Genomic DNA, 18,933 nt, shown 5'->3' with positions numbered 1-18,933 from the left:
GGCGGGGCCTGTGGGAGGGGCGGGGCTTGTGGGAGGGGCCTTCCCAGATCCTTCCCCGCTGTCCTGGGAAAGGCTGTGCACCCGTTTTCTTAAGAATCATAGTTTTGTTTTGTCCTTTTGGTTTGAGCCATTTGCTTGAAGCGCTCCTGGTGTTTATCCCCATTTGACCTGTGATTTTTGAGATTTTTTAGATAATGTTTTCTAGATTATTACTAGATTAGTACAGTTGTTTTAAATAGTGAAGACTAAAGTTGTAAGTACTGGTAGGACTAAAATCCAGTATTTGACCAAAGTATTCAAGAACAAAAACTGCATTTTATATATTCATCATTTCCATATCATTAAACGTTACATCGTGTAGTGTAAACCCTAAATGGGATCACGGGAGAAACAGGCTAGGAGGTTTTCTTTCAGGTGTGCATATTTGTAAAGACACTTAATCCCTTAAGTTTGAAACCAGAGTTTGCAGCCTGAGCTGATGGCCTCTGCCTCTGCTGGCGCTCTCATTTGCCTGCTCCTTGGCATCGACAGACACCGGGTCGAAGGGCAAGCTTGGGGTGGCAGCGCCTTCTTTTTCCACCTGGAGGTGACACTCCTGTGCTCTGCGGTGCTGAAGGTCTCCCCGTCCATCCGTGCTCTCTCCGGGCAGCGCTAGGAGCAGCGAGCCGAGTCCTACAGCAGCACCCTGCCGTGGGGGCTCCCCTCCCCAGGTGGGTCTGCCTCCTGGGGTCTCCTGTTACCTCTGCGGGAGATGGCATGGCCTGAGCGTCAGGCCTCTAGCTCCTGCCCACCTTTGCCATGAGTCATCTCCGGGGCGCTCCTGACAGCACGGCTGCTTCCTGAGCTGGGAGGACATGTGTCTGCAAAGGGTTGGATTATAGATTCTTCCCAGGCTGTTCTGATGTCTTTGAAAACATTTCAGTCTGTTTTTTACTGCCTGTTTGAGTCCTCTTTGGATTACAGGTGCAGATCCTGTCTTCCTTGAGCACTGCGGCTGGTGCGTGGCGCTGGGGTCCCACGGGGCTCGAATACAGATAGGAAGGCTCTAGTATTCCGTGAGCCGCTGTCGTCAGTGATGACCCCGGTGGAGATAGAGAGCAGTGTTTCGGAAATGCTAAGTCCTGGTGGCACTGGAACCCGTGTCCTCGCGGTGTCCGAGTCGCATTTGACTTGTGGGCATCCTGACCCCCTTGAGTGGGGCCGAGGTGGGGCCTTGGCCTCCAGCCCCAAGTCTGACTGTGGATTTATGTCTTTATTTGGGGCAGGGGTGAGGAAATCTACCTCAGGGAATGCTAACACAGAAGAAAAAAACATTAACTTAAAACATGGGCTGTGTAGCTTCATTTTACAAAATACTTACATCTGGCCTTTGCATGTTTATCATCTGCGAGGCACTGCTTTCCATGCACCATTTCATATAGTCTGTTTGAAAACTATTTTACTCTATAATTTCATTTAACATTCACATTTTATAGAAGGAACCAAAGTCAACACACAAATCACATTATCAAAGTTAATTTTATTTGCAAAAAGAATGTAAGTCTATATTAATACAGAATACAAACAGACAGGAATCATACCTGCTGGATGGTGTTCCGAGTAGGGCTGGGGAGTTAGGTGTTCTTGAAAACAGTGGAAACGTTTTTAAATGATTTTTAAAATGTAAGAGTTCTGCATTTGTTGAAATTAGTAGGTGTGGTAAGTTTTCAGCTACAAACAATGTTCTCTTTCTAGTTGGTAGTTAATTTTTAAAATAACTTTTGCACTTTTTTTTTTTTTTAAAGTGAATTGAAGTACTCTTGGTTTAGTTTATACAGTTCCGTCATTTATACATAAGTATTTTGCCCTGGGAATCTTTTAATTTTAGTTTTATCTCCTTTCAGTTTTTCAGCAACTGCTTATGAGTCACATCACTACTGTGAGGACTTTTTTTTTTGGCTATATGTGTGAATATTTTTACCAGAGGAAAGTTTGAGTCAGTCCAAAGAAATCTAGATGTCATCCTGAGAAACAATATATGCAACATTTTTTAGTTGAAAAGAAAATCAGTGTTTTCTTCTGGGGAAAAGGGCAAGTGTCAACGGTGTTTTAAGCACGTTCATCCTGCAGCTTGTTTTCCGAGTCTGTGGTGTTGGTGAGCATTTGTGCCACCTGGCAGTCTTCTGTGCCTACTGACCATGGGGTAAGAATTCATAGTGTTTTGGTTGAGAAGAGCAGAAAACTTATTTCAGAAGAATGAGAGCATTTTGACATCTAAAGGAATTTTAACATTAATTTTGAATGGGCTTCGGAGTTACTTTTGGTGTGTGTTTTTGAAAGTGCCCCAGTGTTCACGATTCTGAGTCCGTCGCGCTGGGCCTTCCCGGTTGCTTTTGCATGGATGTGTTATTTGGAGACTGAGGACAACAGACATGCTCATGGACTTGTAACTATGAGGAAAGTCGTCTTGTTTTTAAAAAAAGAACTGCACTGGCTTTGTGGCTCAAAGCTTTGAATCCCGGCGTCGGGGTCTTCTCACGATGCAGCAGGCGGGGTGCCTCGGTGGGTGTGCTCTCTTCTAAAAGCCTGCATTGCTTTCTCTCCACCTTCTGCAGTATGATCTGAGGCCACGACCATGGACTTTTCTCGGCTGCACCTGTACACCCCTCCTCAGTGTGTGCCAGAGAACACTGGCTACACGTACGCACTCAGGTGAGTGGACACACAAGTGAGTGGGCACGGCACTGCCCACTGAGACCCGCCCGCCCCCGCTGGAAGGCCACGAGCTGGAGGGAGCGCGGCGCTGCGGCCGGAGCCCGCGGACGCGAGGACACTGCCCTGCCTGTCGCGGACGGGGCGGTGGCTGGTGATTAGTCATCGCAAACAGATTGCTCTTTCAGACTCCACCCAAGATGGCTGTGATTTCGAGAGTACATCTCTGTGGTTATGACTAGAGTTTTGTGATTTGTATTAATGGGTTGATGTTTTAAAGTTAACAGAAATAACCTGGAAAATGCTTTGCCTTTTGAGGACGCCCAAGATTTCCAGAACTTGACTTCTGTCAGATGCCAAGTTTTCTGTTTTTATTCATACTCTAACATACTGAAGCATGAAGCTTCAAGTTTGAGTTTGAAAAGTTGCTGATTTACACTTTACATTTGTGGTTTATCAAATAGATAGGGATGATTGAAATGAAACTGAAGTCTCATAACATTACAGGTTAATCCCAAAGGACAATGTACTGTTAGATTGGCTAGGATTCGATTGGCAGATAGGAAAAACATTGAGCAGGATCCTTGGCAAGTTAAGGCACACGAGGAAAACTTTGCCCATGTAATTTCTCACTTGGGTTATCATCTATAGGGTAAAAATGTTATTGAAACTGAGAAAATCGGAAGGTGTTTTACAAAAATGCTTTTAACAGCATTCATCAAATCTAACGTTGACTAGTTGGGTTTGTTTTTTTTTTAACATTGCTTATTGTGAAATATAACATATATGCAGAAAAGTGATAACTTTCAAAGTACAATTTAACAAGTAGTTATAGAGCAAATTTCAAACTATGGGTTATAATTCCATCATTTCAGTTGTTTCCTTCTAGCTGTTCTATTAACACTAGAGACTAAAAAGACATATCTATATAATGATTTATTAGTCATAATCATTTGTTGAATCTTAACTTCTCTGTTGCAACCCCTCCCTCTCATTTGATCATTTTCTCAGTCTTCAGGGATATTTGTGCAATGACCATTCTAACTTCTGCATGTTGAGAAGGGGTGTCAGCGTTATGGGGAAGGGAGATGCAAGTGGTTGATGTTCTGGGAGAGACAGGTACCTGTGGGTTTCAGGGCTTATCTGGCATAGGAACAATCTGGAGGTTTTAAGTTTCTGAAAAATAAACTTAGTGAGTGAAACTTCCATCGAGTCTCAGATGTATCCCTGGGTATTCTTTAGGGTTTTCAGGAGTGTGGTGCATGACATACCATGGCAATTTGGAATATCTAGCTTAAACTTGCATAAGAGGAACCTCCATAACAGCGTCTCGACTCTATTTGAAATCTCTTAGCCACTGAAACCTTATTTTGTTTCATTTCTTTTCCCCCATTTGCTCAAGAAGGCTTTGTTGCTCCCACAGTGCCAGGGCCAGGCACATCCCTGGGAGTCATGTCCCAGGTAGGGGGAGGGTAGTGAGTTTATTTGCAGGTTGGGCTTAGAGAGAGGCCACATTTGAGCAACAAAACAGGTTCTCTGGGGGTGACTCTTAGGCCTAATCATAGGTAGGTTTAGCTTCCCCATTGCGGAAATAGGTTTCGTAAGGGCAAGTCCCAAGATTGAGGCCTTGGCTTATTCAGTTGGGGGTCCCTAATGCTTAACAAAGTATCATGAATTTCCCAGGTGGGGATGTTTAAAAGTTCCGTATTTTTTCATGATTGAGTTTTTGTTCCTGCTTCTGATACTGTCGCTCTTTGTGCAGTGGCACACTTGTTAGAGTCCTTTGGTGGTGTGGTGTGGAGTGGACCCACTCACGTAAAACTGTTCCTCTGTCTGTATTGTGAGCATAAGAACAGTTATTCTTAGTAATTTATTTTTACCTTTTATAACCTCTTTGAATATAATTTTAGCAAAATGCATATACCTGGGTCTCTACATTGGGAAAGCAACTCTGCTAATTGCAGGACAGTCGCCCCTTCCTTCCTTCAGTTGGAGGGTGGGCAGGGCCAGGCTGGGCCTGGCATCTCAGTGGCCATGGGAGTTTAAGGGCTGTGGTCACCCACGGGGGAGGTGAGGTGACCGGGTTTGTTCAAAGTTCTGCGCTAAGAGGATGGGGGAGAGTGCAGAGGAGCCGGGCCCTGCCTGGGAGGTAGTCGAAGAGGCAGAGGATGAGTAGCCTGGACGGGGCAGAGCTGGGGCCAGGGGTGCCCACATCCCTTCCTGGTCACTGAGCTGCACCACAGCTGCACGCGGGGCAGGGCGCTATTCCTGCGTGTTTGTCTGCAGGCCACAGACTGCACTCCTGCCCAAGCTTTACTGCCACCTGCGTTGGTGTTGGTTCTGGTTTTCAATTGTGGGGATTTTTTTTATTGTTTTATAAAAGTGCGTCTAAATAGCAATTTTTTTAAAAAAAGAGCAATGGATTGTAATAACTATGCAAAACTAATAGGAAATAAACTAAAACCTCACACTCTTAAGAATTAGAGCTTACAGTTTGCCTTTAGGGTCTTTTGTCTGCTTTCTTAATGGTTCTCTCTAATCCTGGATCGAGTGGCCACCTCAGTTTTTAATTTTGTGCCTCCCTCCCCAAACATTTTATAGAGAAAGGGGGAGAGCGATTGGATCCTAGCACTCGCAGAGGCTCGTGGTCCTCCTGTGCTGTGCCCGGCAGGCCCTGGTGTCCTCTGAGGATCTGTCGGCTCCTGGCTGGGAAGGTGGCTGTTCCCTGCTGAGGGCACAGAGAAGGCGCTTGTGTCGTGCTGCCGAGAAGCCACACGGTGCCGTTTTGGCAGCTCCTTTGCGAGTGGCCGACACCAAGCAGAGTTACTTCCCAAGTCAGGCAGTTATTTCCTGGCAGAACGAGGACCAGAATTCAGGACTTGGAGCCCAGCCGGGAGCTGGGTCCCTTCCCCTCTCTTCTTTGCCTCCCTCGTCTCCGTGGTAACAAGCCCAGTGCTGTCCCCCAAAAGTCCAGGTGTCATCCCCCCTTCCAGTCCCAGCTTAGCCACTGTTAACAGTTTAAAGAGAGCCATCCAGGTATTTTCTATACTTTCCCTTATCTAGTATGTTTAAGAATATGTGGCTTTATTTTGAAGTTTGTTTTAACATAAATAGGTTGAGACTAATGTACTTTTTCCCTATTTAATAGTCTATCTTGGCAGGCTTCCTGTGATGATATAAAGAAATCTCTATTTTTTAAGTTATATGTGATGCATCAAATGCATATGATGACTTGAAGTTATTTTTAACTTACTAATGATTGACCATATTTTTTAGTGTCGTGGATCTAATAAGTTTATGAAGAATATGATTCTGAAAATAGTTTATAATATGAAGTATGTGGAAGTGTTCTGAAGCCCATTTAATTTTCTCAGATGCTTGTGGTTTACTGTCGGTTTCTGAATCTGCGGCCCAGTCCTTTCTCCAGAGGAGTGGGCTGTTCCCCTGCCCCGGGCAGGTGCCTCCCAGGGTCCCCACGGCATCTCCACCTCCCCATCCCTCAGCGCTGGCGTTCCCTAGCAGACAGACGCACCGTCTGCGCCGAGGCTGCAACTTTTGTTTCCAGCCGCCTCGGCATCCCACCTACCCCCACTGCCACCCCCAAAGTGCTGCAGACATTCCTTTGGCTTCACTCCTGCCGTGGGTGCGTACCTTTGTCTGCCTCGTGCTCCCTCTCTCGTCCCAGGGACACGCTCAGCTGTCTCCTCTCCAGCACCCTTGGCACCTGCCTCCCAAAGGCAGAGTTGGTAACTCCTTCTTCTCCTGTAGTGCTTTGTACTTAGCTTTATCATAGCACTCATCTTTTTTTTTTTTTTTTGATCTTCATTTTATTGAGATATATTCACATACCACGCAGTCATACAAAACAAATCGTACTTTCGATTGTTTACAGTACCATTACATGGTGGTACATTCATCACCCAAATCAATCCCTGGCACCTTCATTAGCACACACACAAAAATAACAAGAATAATAATTAGAGTGAAAAAGAGCAATTGAAGTAAAAAAGAACACTGGGTACCTTTGTCTGTTTGTTTCCTTCCCCTGTTTTTCTACTCATCCATCCATAAACTAGACAAAGTGGAGTGTGGTCCTTATGGCTTTCCCAATCCCATTGTCACCCCTCATAAGCTACATTTTTATACAACTGTCTTCAAGATTCATGGGTTCTGGGTTGTAGTTTGATAGTTTCAGGTATCCACCACCAGCTACCCCAATTCTTTAGAACCTAGAAAGGGTTGTCTAAAGTGTGCATAAGAGTGCCCACCAGAGTGACCTCTCGGCTCCTTTTGGAATCTCTCTGCCACTGAAGCTTATTTCATTTCCTTTCACATCCCCCTTTTGGTCAAGAAGATGTTCTCCGTCCCACGGTGCCAGGTCTACATTCCTTCTCGGGAGTCGTATTCCACGTTGCCAGGGAGATTCACTCCCCTGGGTGTCTGATCCCACGTAGGGGGGAGGGCAGCATAGCACTCATCTTATACCTACTTCTCTTTCTTCCTAGCTTGTGAGTTCATTTACATCTGTACATGTAGAGTCCTCCTTGGTGGGGAGAAGGTGTCACCCATGTCCAGGCCAGGAGCTCTTGTGTGGATGGGCCATGTGCTGCTGGCACTTACGCTGGGGCGGCCCAGCTCCTGGGGACTCAGAGAGCGGCCACCCCTACCCCAGCGGAGGTCCCAAGCTGGTGCTCTGGAAAAAAACTGCTAGCAGCACAAAAGGATGCATCTTTTGTGTTTGAGATAATTACACAGAAGGGTATGGGCAGTGACTTCTCTTTGTCACAAACTCAGAGTAGCTTGTCTTCTACACAAAGCAGTCTGGGTAGTTAAGTCACTTCATTCCTCCCCACCCTGCACCACCACCCCACCCCACCCCCTGCCACTGATTCCTTCAAAAACCTGCTGGTATATTGGATTGAATTTCACGGAGCAGTCACTGTCTTAACTGCTTTATCAGGGCTGGTGTCCACTAGTGTTTCCTGATTTGTCTACACTATTGGTGAGGTCCCCTGTAGGTGGGGATTCTTATGAATTTAGCCGGTCCTAAAGCAGTTCTTGTTAGGGTAAGTTCTAGACTTAAATATCCAGGTACCTGGTAAGTTCATTATTTTGCATATATGCATGAAAGGCAAATAGCTAGAACAGACTCGGGGCGCTTCCTCGGGTCTCGACTGCTGTGCGCAGCTGGCCTTGGCCTCTGGTGGGACTGTCACAGGCCTCCGGGAGGGAGCTGCGTTTGGGGAGTGGTGCTGGGAGCGTCCTCTCTTTGACCAGCTCTTTTTCCTTCTAGTTCAAGCTATTCTTCAGATGCTCTGGATTTTGAGACTGAGCACAAATTGGATCCTGTGTTTGATTCTCCAAGAATGTCTCGCCGTAGTTTGCGCCTGGTCTCTGCAACCTACTCCACCGTGGACAGCCAGCCTGCAGATGCTCACACCTGTGCCCAGAGCACGGTGGCCACCAAGGACAAGGCTTCCAGGTGGGCGCTGCTCTGTTTGTTTTCCTGTGACTTCTGGTGTTAACTAAAGCCGCCCACACACACCGTTCTGGTTTGTGAACCACGTTCTCTCACTCGGGAGGGGGCGTGTGTGCTTGGGCACACTCAGTCACGGCTCTGGGCGTCCAGCCTTCAGAGAGAGAACTGACAGCCCGAAACACAGACACAGCTGTGTGTGCAGCACCAGCATTCACGGCTAGATGCTTTATTCCGCCGCAGGAACTGGACTTCAGCTGTCCTGCCACGATTTGTTGAGGGGGTGGAGTCTCAGCAAAGCCATCACTGGCACTGTCGGCGATTTATGTCTGTTTATTAAAACGTGCACATTAACAGGTACCCACACAAAGTCTAGCTGTTTCCACGTATGTGTGATTCTCATGTTTATTTAATCTCTGAATCCTCCATGTACTTTCTTACCACTTCTGTCCCTAAAAAGGAACAAAAGTGTGGCAGGATCTTTATACCATGTAGACAGATATAAAGAATAAGAGTAGCAACTTTCATTTATGTTGTTGAGAACACTGCTTCAGGAATGGGGTGGGCCGCTGGTACGAGGGATGGTAGAATTGCTCCCGTCAGAGCCCCCCAAGACTGAGCTGGGGTGCCAGCGTGCTCACCCACGCATCACTGTCATCCGAGGAATGTGACATCTTAAAAAGCTGGGTCCTGGACCTCACGCTTGGAGATGCTGGTTCTGTCGGTTTGTGGATGGTGGCTGAGGGTTTCTCATTGATTCACACACACAGAGCTGTCGGGAACCACACGCTGTAATAAGAGAAGGCAAGAGCCTTGGTTTTCCGTCACCTGGTGATATCCTGACCCAATTTAAGACTAGTCTGCACTCGCGTGGTCGCTTCCGTCATGCTTTTCTGTGTTGTTGCTGCCCGCCCTCACCCACAGTGGGGCGAGGTCCCCGCTCGACTGGCCCTTGTGTCCCTGTGACTTAGCTCAGTATGGACTGTTCATAAAGCACTGATTTTATAATGTGTGGTGATACATACGCAGAAATCAGCTTTAGTTACAACCTGTCCTTGCTTGTATCCACACAGTTCCATCTTTACTAACAATTGCGAGATAGTATGGGCTGTGTGTGTGTGCAGTTATTTGAAAAAAGTGGGAGCCAAATTGATAAATCATATGCTTTTTTATTTTTAAGTTAGTTCTTAACCACTTTTGGGTCATGGGGTCCAAAACATTCTGAAAACTCTTAGTATAATTTTAGGGGGACTTCTTAGACTCCAATCCTGTTTTTAGATTAACAGAAATTTCATTACAACAGAGAAGACATAAGAAAATGCTCTGCCTTAAAAATGGCTACGTTTATTCTCAAAGATTTTATGTTAGTAAGAGCTGTATTTACTAGAAAAAATTTATGAATTTGTTTCTTGTTCTCTTTTTAGAACGGCAAAACAGCGCAGAAGTGCAAGCAAACCGGCTTTTAATATAAATCACGTGTCAAGAAAAGTCACGTCCTCAGTCCTCGGCCAGAACAGCTGCCACAGGCTGCAGGCCGGCTCGTACTTGCGGCCCCCCGTGCTGGACGAGTCTCTGATTTGTGAGCAGACCAAGGTGGACCATTTCTGGGGTGAGTTCAGAGCCTTCACTGGAGTCGAGAACCTCAGAGGACGTTACTCCATTGTTGGGGCTCCTCAGATTGTTCCAGGGGCAGCTGGTTGGGACCAGGTGGCCCCTTCAGCATTTGCCAGCTGGGTGGGTGGTGGGCACCAGCGAGCTCAAGGCTTAAAGTAGAGAAGGCGTTGGGGGCGGCTTCAGGTGGTTATGCTAATGATAATTCATTGTCTGGGAGTTTCGGTGGACTTTCACATTTTTATTTTGTTTTAATGTGAAAGATTAAATAATCAGATAATAATCTGATCATTCTTTTTCTAAATGCATTACTTTGTAAGATACATTTAAACAAAAGTCAGCGTTAAAATTCACCAGTACAGTTTCAAGTTCCAGAAAGCTTTAAGCAACAGGGCAGGCAGACAAGGTGTTTCTGATTCGCGAGAACGGTGTGGTTTGTTAGTTGACCAAATTGACGGAGGTGGACAGCAGTGGGATCTGTGTCCCAGTCACTGAAAATCTGTCACATCACCGAGGCTCTGCTGAGGGGTGGGAAAGGCTGTGACATGGGTGCAGAGCTGCCGCTGGGGTTCAGTTATGTTCTCGCTGGCCTTGGGAGGGGGTTAGAAAATTCAGATGCATGCTAATGTTTGGCATGTGCTAATTTGGGGAAGCTCTGGAATTCATGTTTATTTCATTTTGCTCAGGTACTGAGAGTAGTTCCGAAACAACAGAAGCAGCTTCTGCTGCTGCTTGGGAAGCTCCTGCCTCATTGTATGGGAGCAGTGAGAAAACAGACTTTTATCTAGCTCATTTCCCTGTGTTCTTTTCTTCTTCTGCCTGCCTCTCTAGCTCAGTGTGTGTGTGTGTGGGTCTGTGTAGGCACTTGCCTCAAAGACATGCTTTCACCTTGAAGCAGAGAGTGTTGTCGTCGTGAGCTGGGGAAGTTTCCATTACTTCTAGGCATTTTATGAAGTAAATCTTGACCAATGCTGTAATGTTGATTTACTAACAATTTTAACTTTTGTGTTTTTCTGAGGGTTTGTTCTGCTTTGATAAGTTGAACTCAACAATAAAAACGTGTTTTTTTTTTTAGGTCTTGACGATGACAGTGATCTTAAAGGTAATTATTTCAGCCCTTTTTCTTCCCTGTGCTCTTCAAAACGTAAGCCTTAGCTGGGTGTCTGCAGATTGCGGTAAACCAGCTCCCTCTGTTTTGGGAACTTTAGGTGGCGGCAGGACCGTTGCACAGGGGAATGGCGAGCGCGCCCCAGGAGGAGCGGAGGCCGCCGCGCGCAACGGCTACACGTGTGACGCCTGCAGCCTGCTCTCTGAGCGCAGGGCTGTCCTCACGGCGCAGTCCCCCCACCACGGGCCCTCCTCGAGGGTTTACTCCAGGGACAGGGCTCAGAAACGTAAGTCGCAGTCTGCTAACGGGAAAAGATTTACCATCCAGATGTTTCATTTTCTTGTTGTAAACTTGGTTTCATAGGCCTCAGTGTCACCACCATTTCAGTCATAAGCTTCAAGTCGGAATTATCTTTTAAAAGTTTAAGAAGTGTACCAAAGAGTATCTTTGTTCCTATTCAGCCTCTTTCAACTTGTATACTTATGAGTTTAGTGTTTTTGTTCCTAGAAGTATTCGAAATTCTGTAGATTTGGAGTATGGGTGAACAAAAGAAAACTTCCACTTCAGCTGCCTGGAGGTGAGCGGGGCGGCCACTTCCCTGTGCCTGACAGGAACGCACGCTGCTCAGGTGTGCTTGGAGAGGGCAGGCCTGCCTGGCCTCTGCCGCGGGGGGCTTACTCCAGTAAGAGCCAGGTGGTGCCTCAGGTTGGAGGGCACTCAGCAGGTGTGTGCTGTGGGGAGAGGAGGGTCCCCGAGGGCAGGTCCTGGGCAGGGGCACGCGTAGTCCTGGTTTTGTGTTTGTGATGGTAGCGGCCGTCACTAAGAGTCCATGAGGTGAGGCCACTGCCCAGCTCAGCAGGAATGTCCAGTTCCAGAGGACTGGCTCCACTCAGCTCTAGGGAGGCACCGCCCGGGGCCTTTCAGGGCAGGCCTGGGGGCTTCCTCGCCGGCATCCTCCCAGGCCACTGAGCCCCTGCTCTGAGGGCAGCAGGAGCTTTGCCTGGACAGTGACGGGCTGAGCTCTGCAGGTCCTGGTTCCCTTCCCGGGTATCATTTCCTGGCCAGGTGCCCCTGCCGGCTTGGGGTTGCCAAGATCAGGGAACCAGCCGAGAGGGATGCGACCCTCTGCCCGGTCCAGGCCACAGTCTGCTCGGAGCACGGAGGAAACACACGGTCAGGCGGGCAAGGCCAGGGCCGGCCCCTGCTGCGCTCACCCTTGTGCCTGTGCACGGTGCGAGGGTTTCAGGTGACTGGATTTGGTGAAGGGTAGAAGGAGAGCTGTGAACGGTTCCCAGTTTAGCCTCTTTTCCTTGAGCTTCTGGTTGTGTCTTCTGCAGAGTTGCAGACACTCTTAGTGTTAAAATAACAAAATAGGAAAGCAGAAAAGGGGAAGAGACTGGTGGTGGGGTCAGAATGTGAGGCGGAGGTCCTCTGCCACTTCCTGGTTTGCCCCTGTGCCTCTGTGGGGTCGGTGCTCCCAGCCCTGAGCTCCTGCCACTTGCCGTTCGCAGCGGAGCACGCACTGCCTGCCAGGCGGCGGGGATCTTGGAAGGGAGCCGGGCATCCACCCTGGGCCTCCGCTGTGGTAGGCGGCCTCTCGGGGCTGCGCCAGAAGCTGTTGCTGAGTTGAACGTGCTGTTTTGTTAGGGTGAGAAACGGTGACCTGGCCAGGGAAGGGGCTCACAAGTAACAGGCATCTGTAGACATATCTGCCCCTCTCTCTGGTACCAGGGTAAAGGCCGGGCCCCTGGCTGTGGCTCTCAGCTCGGCCGTGTGGCTGGGCCTCAGGGTCCACTGCTGGCCCGACCACCCCTCCCTGCTCACGGCCACTGGGCCCTGAAGGGTTCTGCGGAGAAACCAGTGAGGTCTCTGTTTGCTCTGGGGTCTGATTCTCACGCCTCCCTGCCTCTTTAGACGGTATGTGATTGGAAGAGCCAGCGCTGATTTATTACTCAATCTTTTTCTAATGATAGGAGAGTAAAATATGTTTATCAAAGAACATTTGAAAGTGACAGATGCACAAGGCAGAAAATTACAGGCACGCATGAACCCACCCCCGGAGACAGCCACCCGTGGTGCCTGTGTGTCCCTTCCTGATGGCTCCGTCCGCTGCAGTGGCCACACTGCATGAGCTGCTGTGTAACATGGATATTAAAACACGTGTGACTGTTTTCACAAGCATGGGTGTAACTCCCTCCGCCCCTGACGTCTCTCTTGTTTTTACTTGTATAAATAATACCCGAATACATTCTCATTGTAAAATCCTTAAAGGATACGATGGAGTAAGGCCTGGCTCCTGTTCTCTGCCCTCAGTCCAGTTTCCCTTCTAGAGGGAGCCTCTGTGTAGTGTGAATTCTGCTTTTCTTCTTGAATGATGTAAAATTCACATAACATGAAATTATCCACAGACCACTGTAACACGCGCAGCTCAGCGCCTCCAGGCCAGCGAGGTGTCCAGCAGCTGCCTCCGGAACCTTCTGCTCCCCTGCAGCGGGGGAGTGTGCAGTTCCGCTTTTGTCTTCACTTGAATGTTATCATTTAACATTTTTATGGCTAATGTTACATCTGTGGTCATATCAATTTATTTAATCAGTTTCTAGATGAACATCCTGGCTTTTGGTATTGGTGTGCTGTTAAAACAGTGTTTCTTTAAGTGCCTTTCCTTGCATTCATGTACCTGTGCACATGTGCACCTCTTTCTCTAGGGTGGACAGACTCGCAGTGAAAGTCATGTGCTAAAGATGCTGTGTAGTTACACTTTCAGTAGATTCTTACAGTTTGACTTCCCAAGTGGCTCACGCAAACTGCTCTCCCACTGTAGCAGCACAAGTGTCCCATTTCTCTCTGCCCTTGATTCTTCATATTATCATTCTTTTTCATTTTTGCCAGTCCGATGGATGAAAAATAGAATTTCAGTGTCTGTGATTATCAGTGAGGCTGACCCATACATAACCTCTCAATGGCATATTCTGCTGTTTTACCAGCCTCTGTGCGGCCGATGTACGTGCTGCCTATGATGTAAGTCAGGCATAGGAGACACACACACATTGATGCCCTGAGGCGAATTACCCAGTTATCGGGTTTTTTTTGATAGAGGGTCCATATTCACAAATAGCTACTACTTTACTCAGGATATTTGAAAACAAGGCTCCAATTTTATTTCTTTAAAAAATCTCTCCTCCTCACGTTTCAGCAATTCAAGCCAGCCTCGTCCCATATGCTCGAGTTTAATAAGGTCCCACAGGACTGGCCGAGCAGGTGGGAGAGCTGCATTTTAAGGCACTTACTGGGACAAATAGATGCAGCCTCACGTTTCCACGTCTTACAGAGTTCCTGTTGGAGCTGACAGTAGATGCGCAAGCTTGCTTTTCCTTTATGGTCCACTCAGTTAAGAAAAAGGTTCTCCAGGCATTAAAATTTCTAGAAACCGTGACTCGTGTGCTGTCACCCCCCATGCTGAGGTTAGCAGGGAAGCATGTCAGGCCCGCGCTGACCTGAAGCTGCGGGTGCCCTCCGGAGGGAAACCTGGGTGCTTTCGCACACCCCCTCGCGCGTCACAGCACGGCGGCCGAAGGCCTCGAAGGCACTTGGGTGCTCTGAGGCGTGGGATAAAGTCTCCGGTCGAAGGTCACGGAAGGAAGTGGCTCCCTGGCGCTGTGCCGACATTGGTTAGCGTGCACCTGTCCACCTCTAGCTGGTGTCTCGTGGGACGGCTGGGGAGAGAAAGGCTGCGGGGAGCCTCCGTGGAGGCCTGTTCCAGGTCGTCCCTCCTCTGCCCGGCCTGTGGCCTCGGGCAGGGCCTCATTTACTCCTGGCCGCTCCCAGCCTGCTCTCGCTGGGGCCCTTTAAAACGTCTTCAGCTTTGTCTGTTTAATGATTTGACTCCCTGAGTTTTCAGGGGAAATGTTGGCTTTGTGGGAAGAGTAACGTGTGCTCACGGTTTTCCGATAGGCGGTGCGTCTTTCTCCACGGCCAGGATTCTGTCGCTGGCCAGATGCTCGGCGTCATCCTTTTCGTCATTCTTAGTTCATCTTTTCCAAGTGGTTCTAATGAAGCTCAATTATGAACCAGAAAATTACAAATTGAAAAGTTTCGAATCAAAAGATTGTGAATCAAAGAGCTATGAGTCAAAAAGCTATGAATCAAAAGGTATTTAAATAATTTTTTCCCTCCTTTTTCTACCAAATAATGCTGTCAAGGCAGAGAAAGCACTGCCCTCGTTCTCGCGCGGCGCACCCTCCCTCTCGCTGTCTCCCGTGGGCTCTCCTGGCTGGCGGCTTCTCTGGGTCTTTCTAGTAAGGGCGCTAACGAATGCGTTAATGTGTTCTGTGTGTAGTTCAGTTTTCTGAAAGTTGTTCAGTGTTTAAACATTTTTAAAGTCATGTTGTGAAATGAAAAGTTAATGTACTCAACTTCTGATACTTATTTTTCAAGCAAAAGCCGAGCTTGCGTGGTATTTAGAATCATGTTTCAGAAACTTTTTAAACGGGCCGACCTCTGACTGTGTGGTGGCCGCGGGGGCTCTGGCGCTGCTGCGTCACCCAGGCCCTGTCGCCTGTGCCCCCACCCGGAAGCCTCGGAGGGTCGGCCCGGCCCTGTCCTCGGCGCGGTGCGAGCTCCTCAGCCTCTTGCGTGCCTTGCAGCTCATGCCGGTCTCGGCTGGAGGAGGGACGGGAGAGTGACCCTTGGAGAGGATGGCCACCTCCATGTGAGCCGGGAGCCGCGGTGTAAGTATGGGTCTGTTTCCGCGGGTGAGATGTGTGCTTGCAGCGCAGACGGGCAGCCACTCAGCCTCGGGGCCTGGCGGATTCAGACGGGCTGGCAGGGCTGTCGCTGGCACCCGCAGGAAGCGGTGGCATGTGCCTGAGTGACTGCATGACTGAGCCGTGCTTGTCAGGCTGCTCTGTCCTAAACGGTTCAGATTCATGGCGCTTGCATATTAATGTGTCAGATTAACTCTTGTCACCACAACCCGCAGGTGATGGCTGTGAGGGGAAGGGACAGCGCGAGCCCCACACGGCCCTCCGCTCGCAGTCGCCAAGGTCAAAGGGGGTGCCCGGGACCATGTGGCACGTCCTTTCTCACGCAGGTCATCTCTTGCACCTTTTTTATTTTGTTTTTTTCATGTTATTTCACAAATGCTTATCGCTCCTTGCTTTAGTTTTTATTTGGAATTCAGGCGTTCTAAAGCCCTGCTCATTAAAAACTGGGGGGAATGATATTAATGTTGGTTAAAGTAGTCTTGAGAAGCTTCTTTGTAAATTTACTACAAATTAAATGTATGAAAAGCACGATGAGATTGAAGATGCAGAGAAGGATAACGGGAGTGCCGGCTTGCGCAAGCTGCGTGCCAGGACACGTGCAGCCCACAGTGGCAGCTGCACGTCCCTTAGCGGCCAGGGTCTGTGTCCCGAAAGTTCAAAACACGGGGCTCTATGTAACACGAGACATGTTCCAGTTTACAACTGTGAGTGTCTTGGTAAAGCGGTGTCTTTTTTAGACATTTTCCTTTGTTTAAGCTGAGCTTCAAAAATAATTGTCTCTTAATTGTATAAACATGAGGCAATTGTTTAAAAATCCTCCTAAACTATATTCTTCCATTTGTCACATTGGAGTGTGTTTTTCACAGTTACGGGGCCAACACACAAATGTTGAGTTGACATGAGTAGACAGCTTTCGGCAATTAACTCTTTAAAAATAAAACAAAACTGACTTGATAAGCAGTTTTTTGCTTTACACAATGTGTGATGTTTGATATGTTATTTATTGTCTTACTCTGCCATTGGGTGGTATACCATTTATCATTTAGAAATACTTTTTTGCTTTTTCAATAGTACCCTTTAAAATAATTTTCATTTTGGTCTTTCAGGAAGCATTATCTCAGAATGTGTTAACTGCTGGTACCTATGGAGCTTTACTTTGCTTTAAGATTTATTTTTATTTATTTGTTTTAAGATATGTATCTTTCTGGTACACATTCTAGCACCAACTGCCAGCATTTGTAGGGTAGCTTCCACGAGCACATACACCCTGCTCCCGGATTTTATAAGGGACGTCTGCATTTTATGTTTTAAGTATTGCGAGCAGATGTGGGTGAAAACCATCCTGACATATAGCAGGGCTTTTCATATGTTAATGTCAGTGAGCATCTGTTGTGAATATAGTTTTTTTTTTCTTTCTTCCCTGAGAAGAGACTGACTTACTAATATGAGGGAATTTTGCTAAAATTTTTAATGGTAGGAGTTTCTTATTCTGTTGAAAATAGGGAGAACCATTTTTTCCCTCCTGTTGTGCATGTTTGAGTGTGCCTTCTTGTACACATCTTATCTACTGCAGGTTGCTTTTTGATGCAGATGCTGCAGAGGATTGGCACTGCAGGATGGTTTGTGTCCACGTCGGTGTTATCGTGGCTTTGGTGGGCCATTGTTGCTCCAGGTGGTTATTCCTGCTTTCCATGTTAGATTCTCTCTGAGGCTCTTGACAGTCAAGCACCTGTGATAAGAATTTACCTAACCAAATAAAAATTTCATGTTTAGGTTCACATGCTGTGAGCCGTGCTGTGACCCACCTCATTCATTATAACCTAGAAATGCTGATATCCTCTGTGTCTGGCCGCATGGGTGTTCTTTGTTCTCTGGTGTATTGATTGGTTTTGTGTGAGTCTAGCTCTTGATTCTAATGTAATTTGAGAAGGCATGGATTTGGCATTTCCTCTTTTGTATCTGTCTTGTGTTTTTATCAGTTCTCTTTTGCTTTGCGGCTTATGTTCCTGTTGAGAGCATGGGGTGTCCCTGCTGTGGGGGCTAACAAGCATCTGTAGAGAGCATGCCCCTAACTTCGTCTTAATATGCTTTTGAAACATCTGATAGTAAATTTCCTGGTCCTTCTGGCTTGGCCTTTACAAAAACGGTCCGCTTATAAGTCTGGCTTTCCCGAGACCACTTCCTGAGAAGGTTTGGTGTTTTCTTTTCCAGGGAAGGTGGCGTCTGCAGTGTTCTGGTGGCTGGGGACCGGATGGTACCAGCTGGTTACTTTGATTTCTTGGCTGAACGTGTTCCTTCTTACAAGGTAAAGACACTGATGTGTCATGTCATCTTTGTGTGGTGAAGAACTGACCATGCTGGCTGAAGGATGTAACTCGATCGATTGTTTTACAGTGATTTAGATTATATTTATATAGTGTTTTGTGGTTTGTTATTAATCTTACATTTGTATACCACTTTATATCTCACAAATGCTTTTGCATGCTTATTTAATTTTCGTTCTTAAAGAAAATAGCTTGGTGCCGAGGTTAGGCGACTCGTTTTAGGTTGCACAGCGGGGAGGGCGTGTGGCCAGGGCTGCTGGGTCATCCCCTCCAGGGCAGGTTCCAAGCTGCCCCTGGGAACAGGGTGGTTCCGGAGGAGCGAGTCGGGGGCCTCGGGTGCTTTCCGACAGCACCGGCTCTCCAGGGGTGCAGACCGAGCCAGCTGCATTTCTAACACTGTGGATTTCCACTTCAAAATGGGAGGGCATGTGTCAGTTAAAATTATCTAGGGAGATATAGAAGTGAACCCTCCCTTTTACTTTTCCCAAGTTAAATGTTTGCATTTTTATTCCTAGGTGCCTTCGAAATATTTGCAAGTTTTTATTCTTGCTCATCCCACTGGCGCTTCTTCTAGGTAAGTGCCGTTTTCCTGAGTTGTCTCTCACGATGTCTGTATCCTGAAAACGGTTGCGCCTTTGGGTGCACGCTCTTTTGGGAAGAAATGCGTGCCCGTCTGCAGCGCTGTCCTCCCCGACAGGTGCAGGCCTCTCGATGTGGGGCCAGGGCAGCATCTTCTCCCTCCTGCCCGTGTTCAACTGGACTCTCATGTCCAGAACACAGACGGCAGACGTCCCAAAGGACACGCTCCGACCCGAAGCGTCTCACCTGAGCCGGCCTCTAGAGGTAAAGCAGGTGCTCATACAGGGCACCGCACACATGTTCCTCGTGGTACATTTTCCTGGGACTGGCGGATAGGGTAGTTCAGGAGGGGGCCTATTTTTAAATGTATAGTTCCAATAA

At 47.7% G+C, this 18,933-nt stretch overlaps 1 protein-coding gene across 9 annotated transcripts in view; it reads left to right on the top strand.

Moving 5' to 3' along the window:
* The window catches only part of SUN1 (Sad1 and UNC84 domain containing 1), a 50,348-nt gene that overhangs the window by 8,622 nt on the left and 22,793 nt on the right, over positions 1 to 18,933 (top strand). For 4 of the 9 annotated variants that reach the window (XM_037814039.1, XM_037814037.1, XM_037814042.1 and 1 more), the window contains exons 2-13: positions 2,595 to 2,691; positions 7,985 to 8,173; positions 9,592 to 9,776; positions 10,854 to 10,880; positions 10,987 to 11,172; positions 14,838 to 15,035; positions 15,530 to 15,613; positions 15,865 to 15,975; positions 17,223 to 17,321; positions 17,861 to 17,954; positions 18,489 to 18,547; positions 18,671 to 18,816. In XM_037814039.1, coding sequence (XP_037669967.1) covers positions 2,615 to 2,691; positions 7,985 to 8,173; positions 9,592 to 9,776; positions 10,854 to 10,880; positions 10,987 to 11,172; positions 14,838 to 15,035; positions 15,530 to 15,613; positions 15,865 to 15,975; positions 17,223 to 17,321; positions 17,861 to 17,954; positions 18,489 to 18,547; positions 18,671 to 18,816 — 1,455 coding nt within the window. In that variant the 5' untranslated portion in view covers positions 2,595 to 2,614. Of the gene's footprint in view, positions 1 to 308; positions 711 to 2,594; positions 2,692 to 7,984; positions 8,174 to 9,591; positions 9,777 to 10,853; positions 10,881 to 10,986; positions 11,173 to 14,837; positions 15,036 to 15,529; positions 15,614 to 15,864; positions 15,976 to 17,222; positions 17,322 to 17,860; positions 17,955 to 18,488; positions 18,548 to 18,670; positions 18,817 to 18,933 lie in introns of those variants that run through there. The other 5 variants (XM_037814045.1, XM_037814044.1, XM_037814038.1 and 2 more) reach the window with 4 other exon arrangements.

The sequence above is a fragment of the Choloepus didactylus genome, chromosome 21 (genome assembly GCF_015220235.1).
Source record: "Choloepus didactylus isolate mChoDid1 chromosome 21, mChoDid1.pri, whole genome shotgun sequence".
Classification (NCBI taxonomy): Eukaryota; Metazoa; Chordata; class Mammalia; order Pilosa; family Megalonychidae; genus Choloepus; species Choloepus didactylus.
Note: the sequence above shows the minus strand (reverse complement) of the source record. Positions and strands in the feature narration are given on the sequence as shown.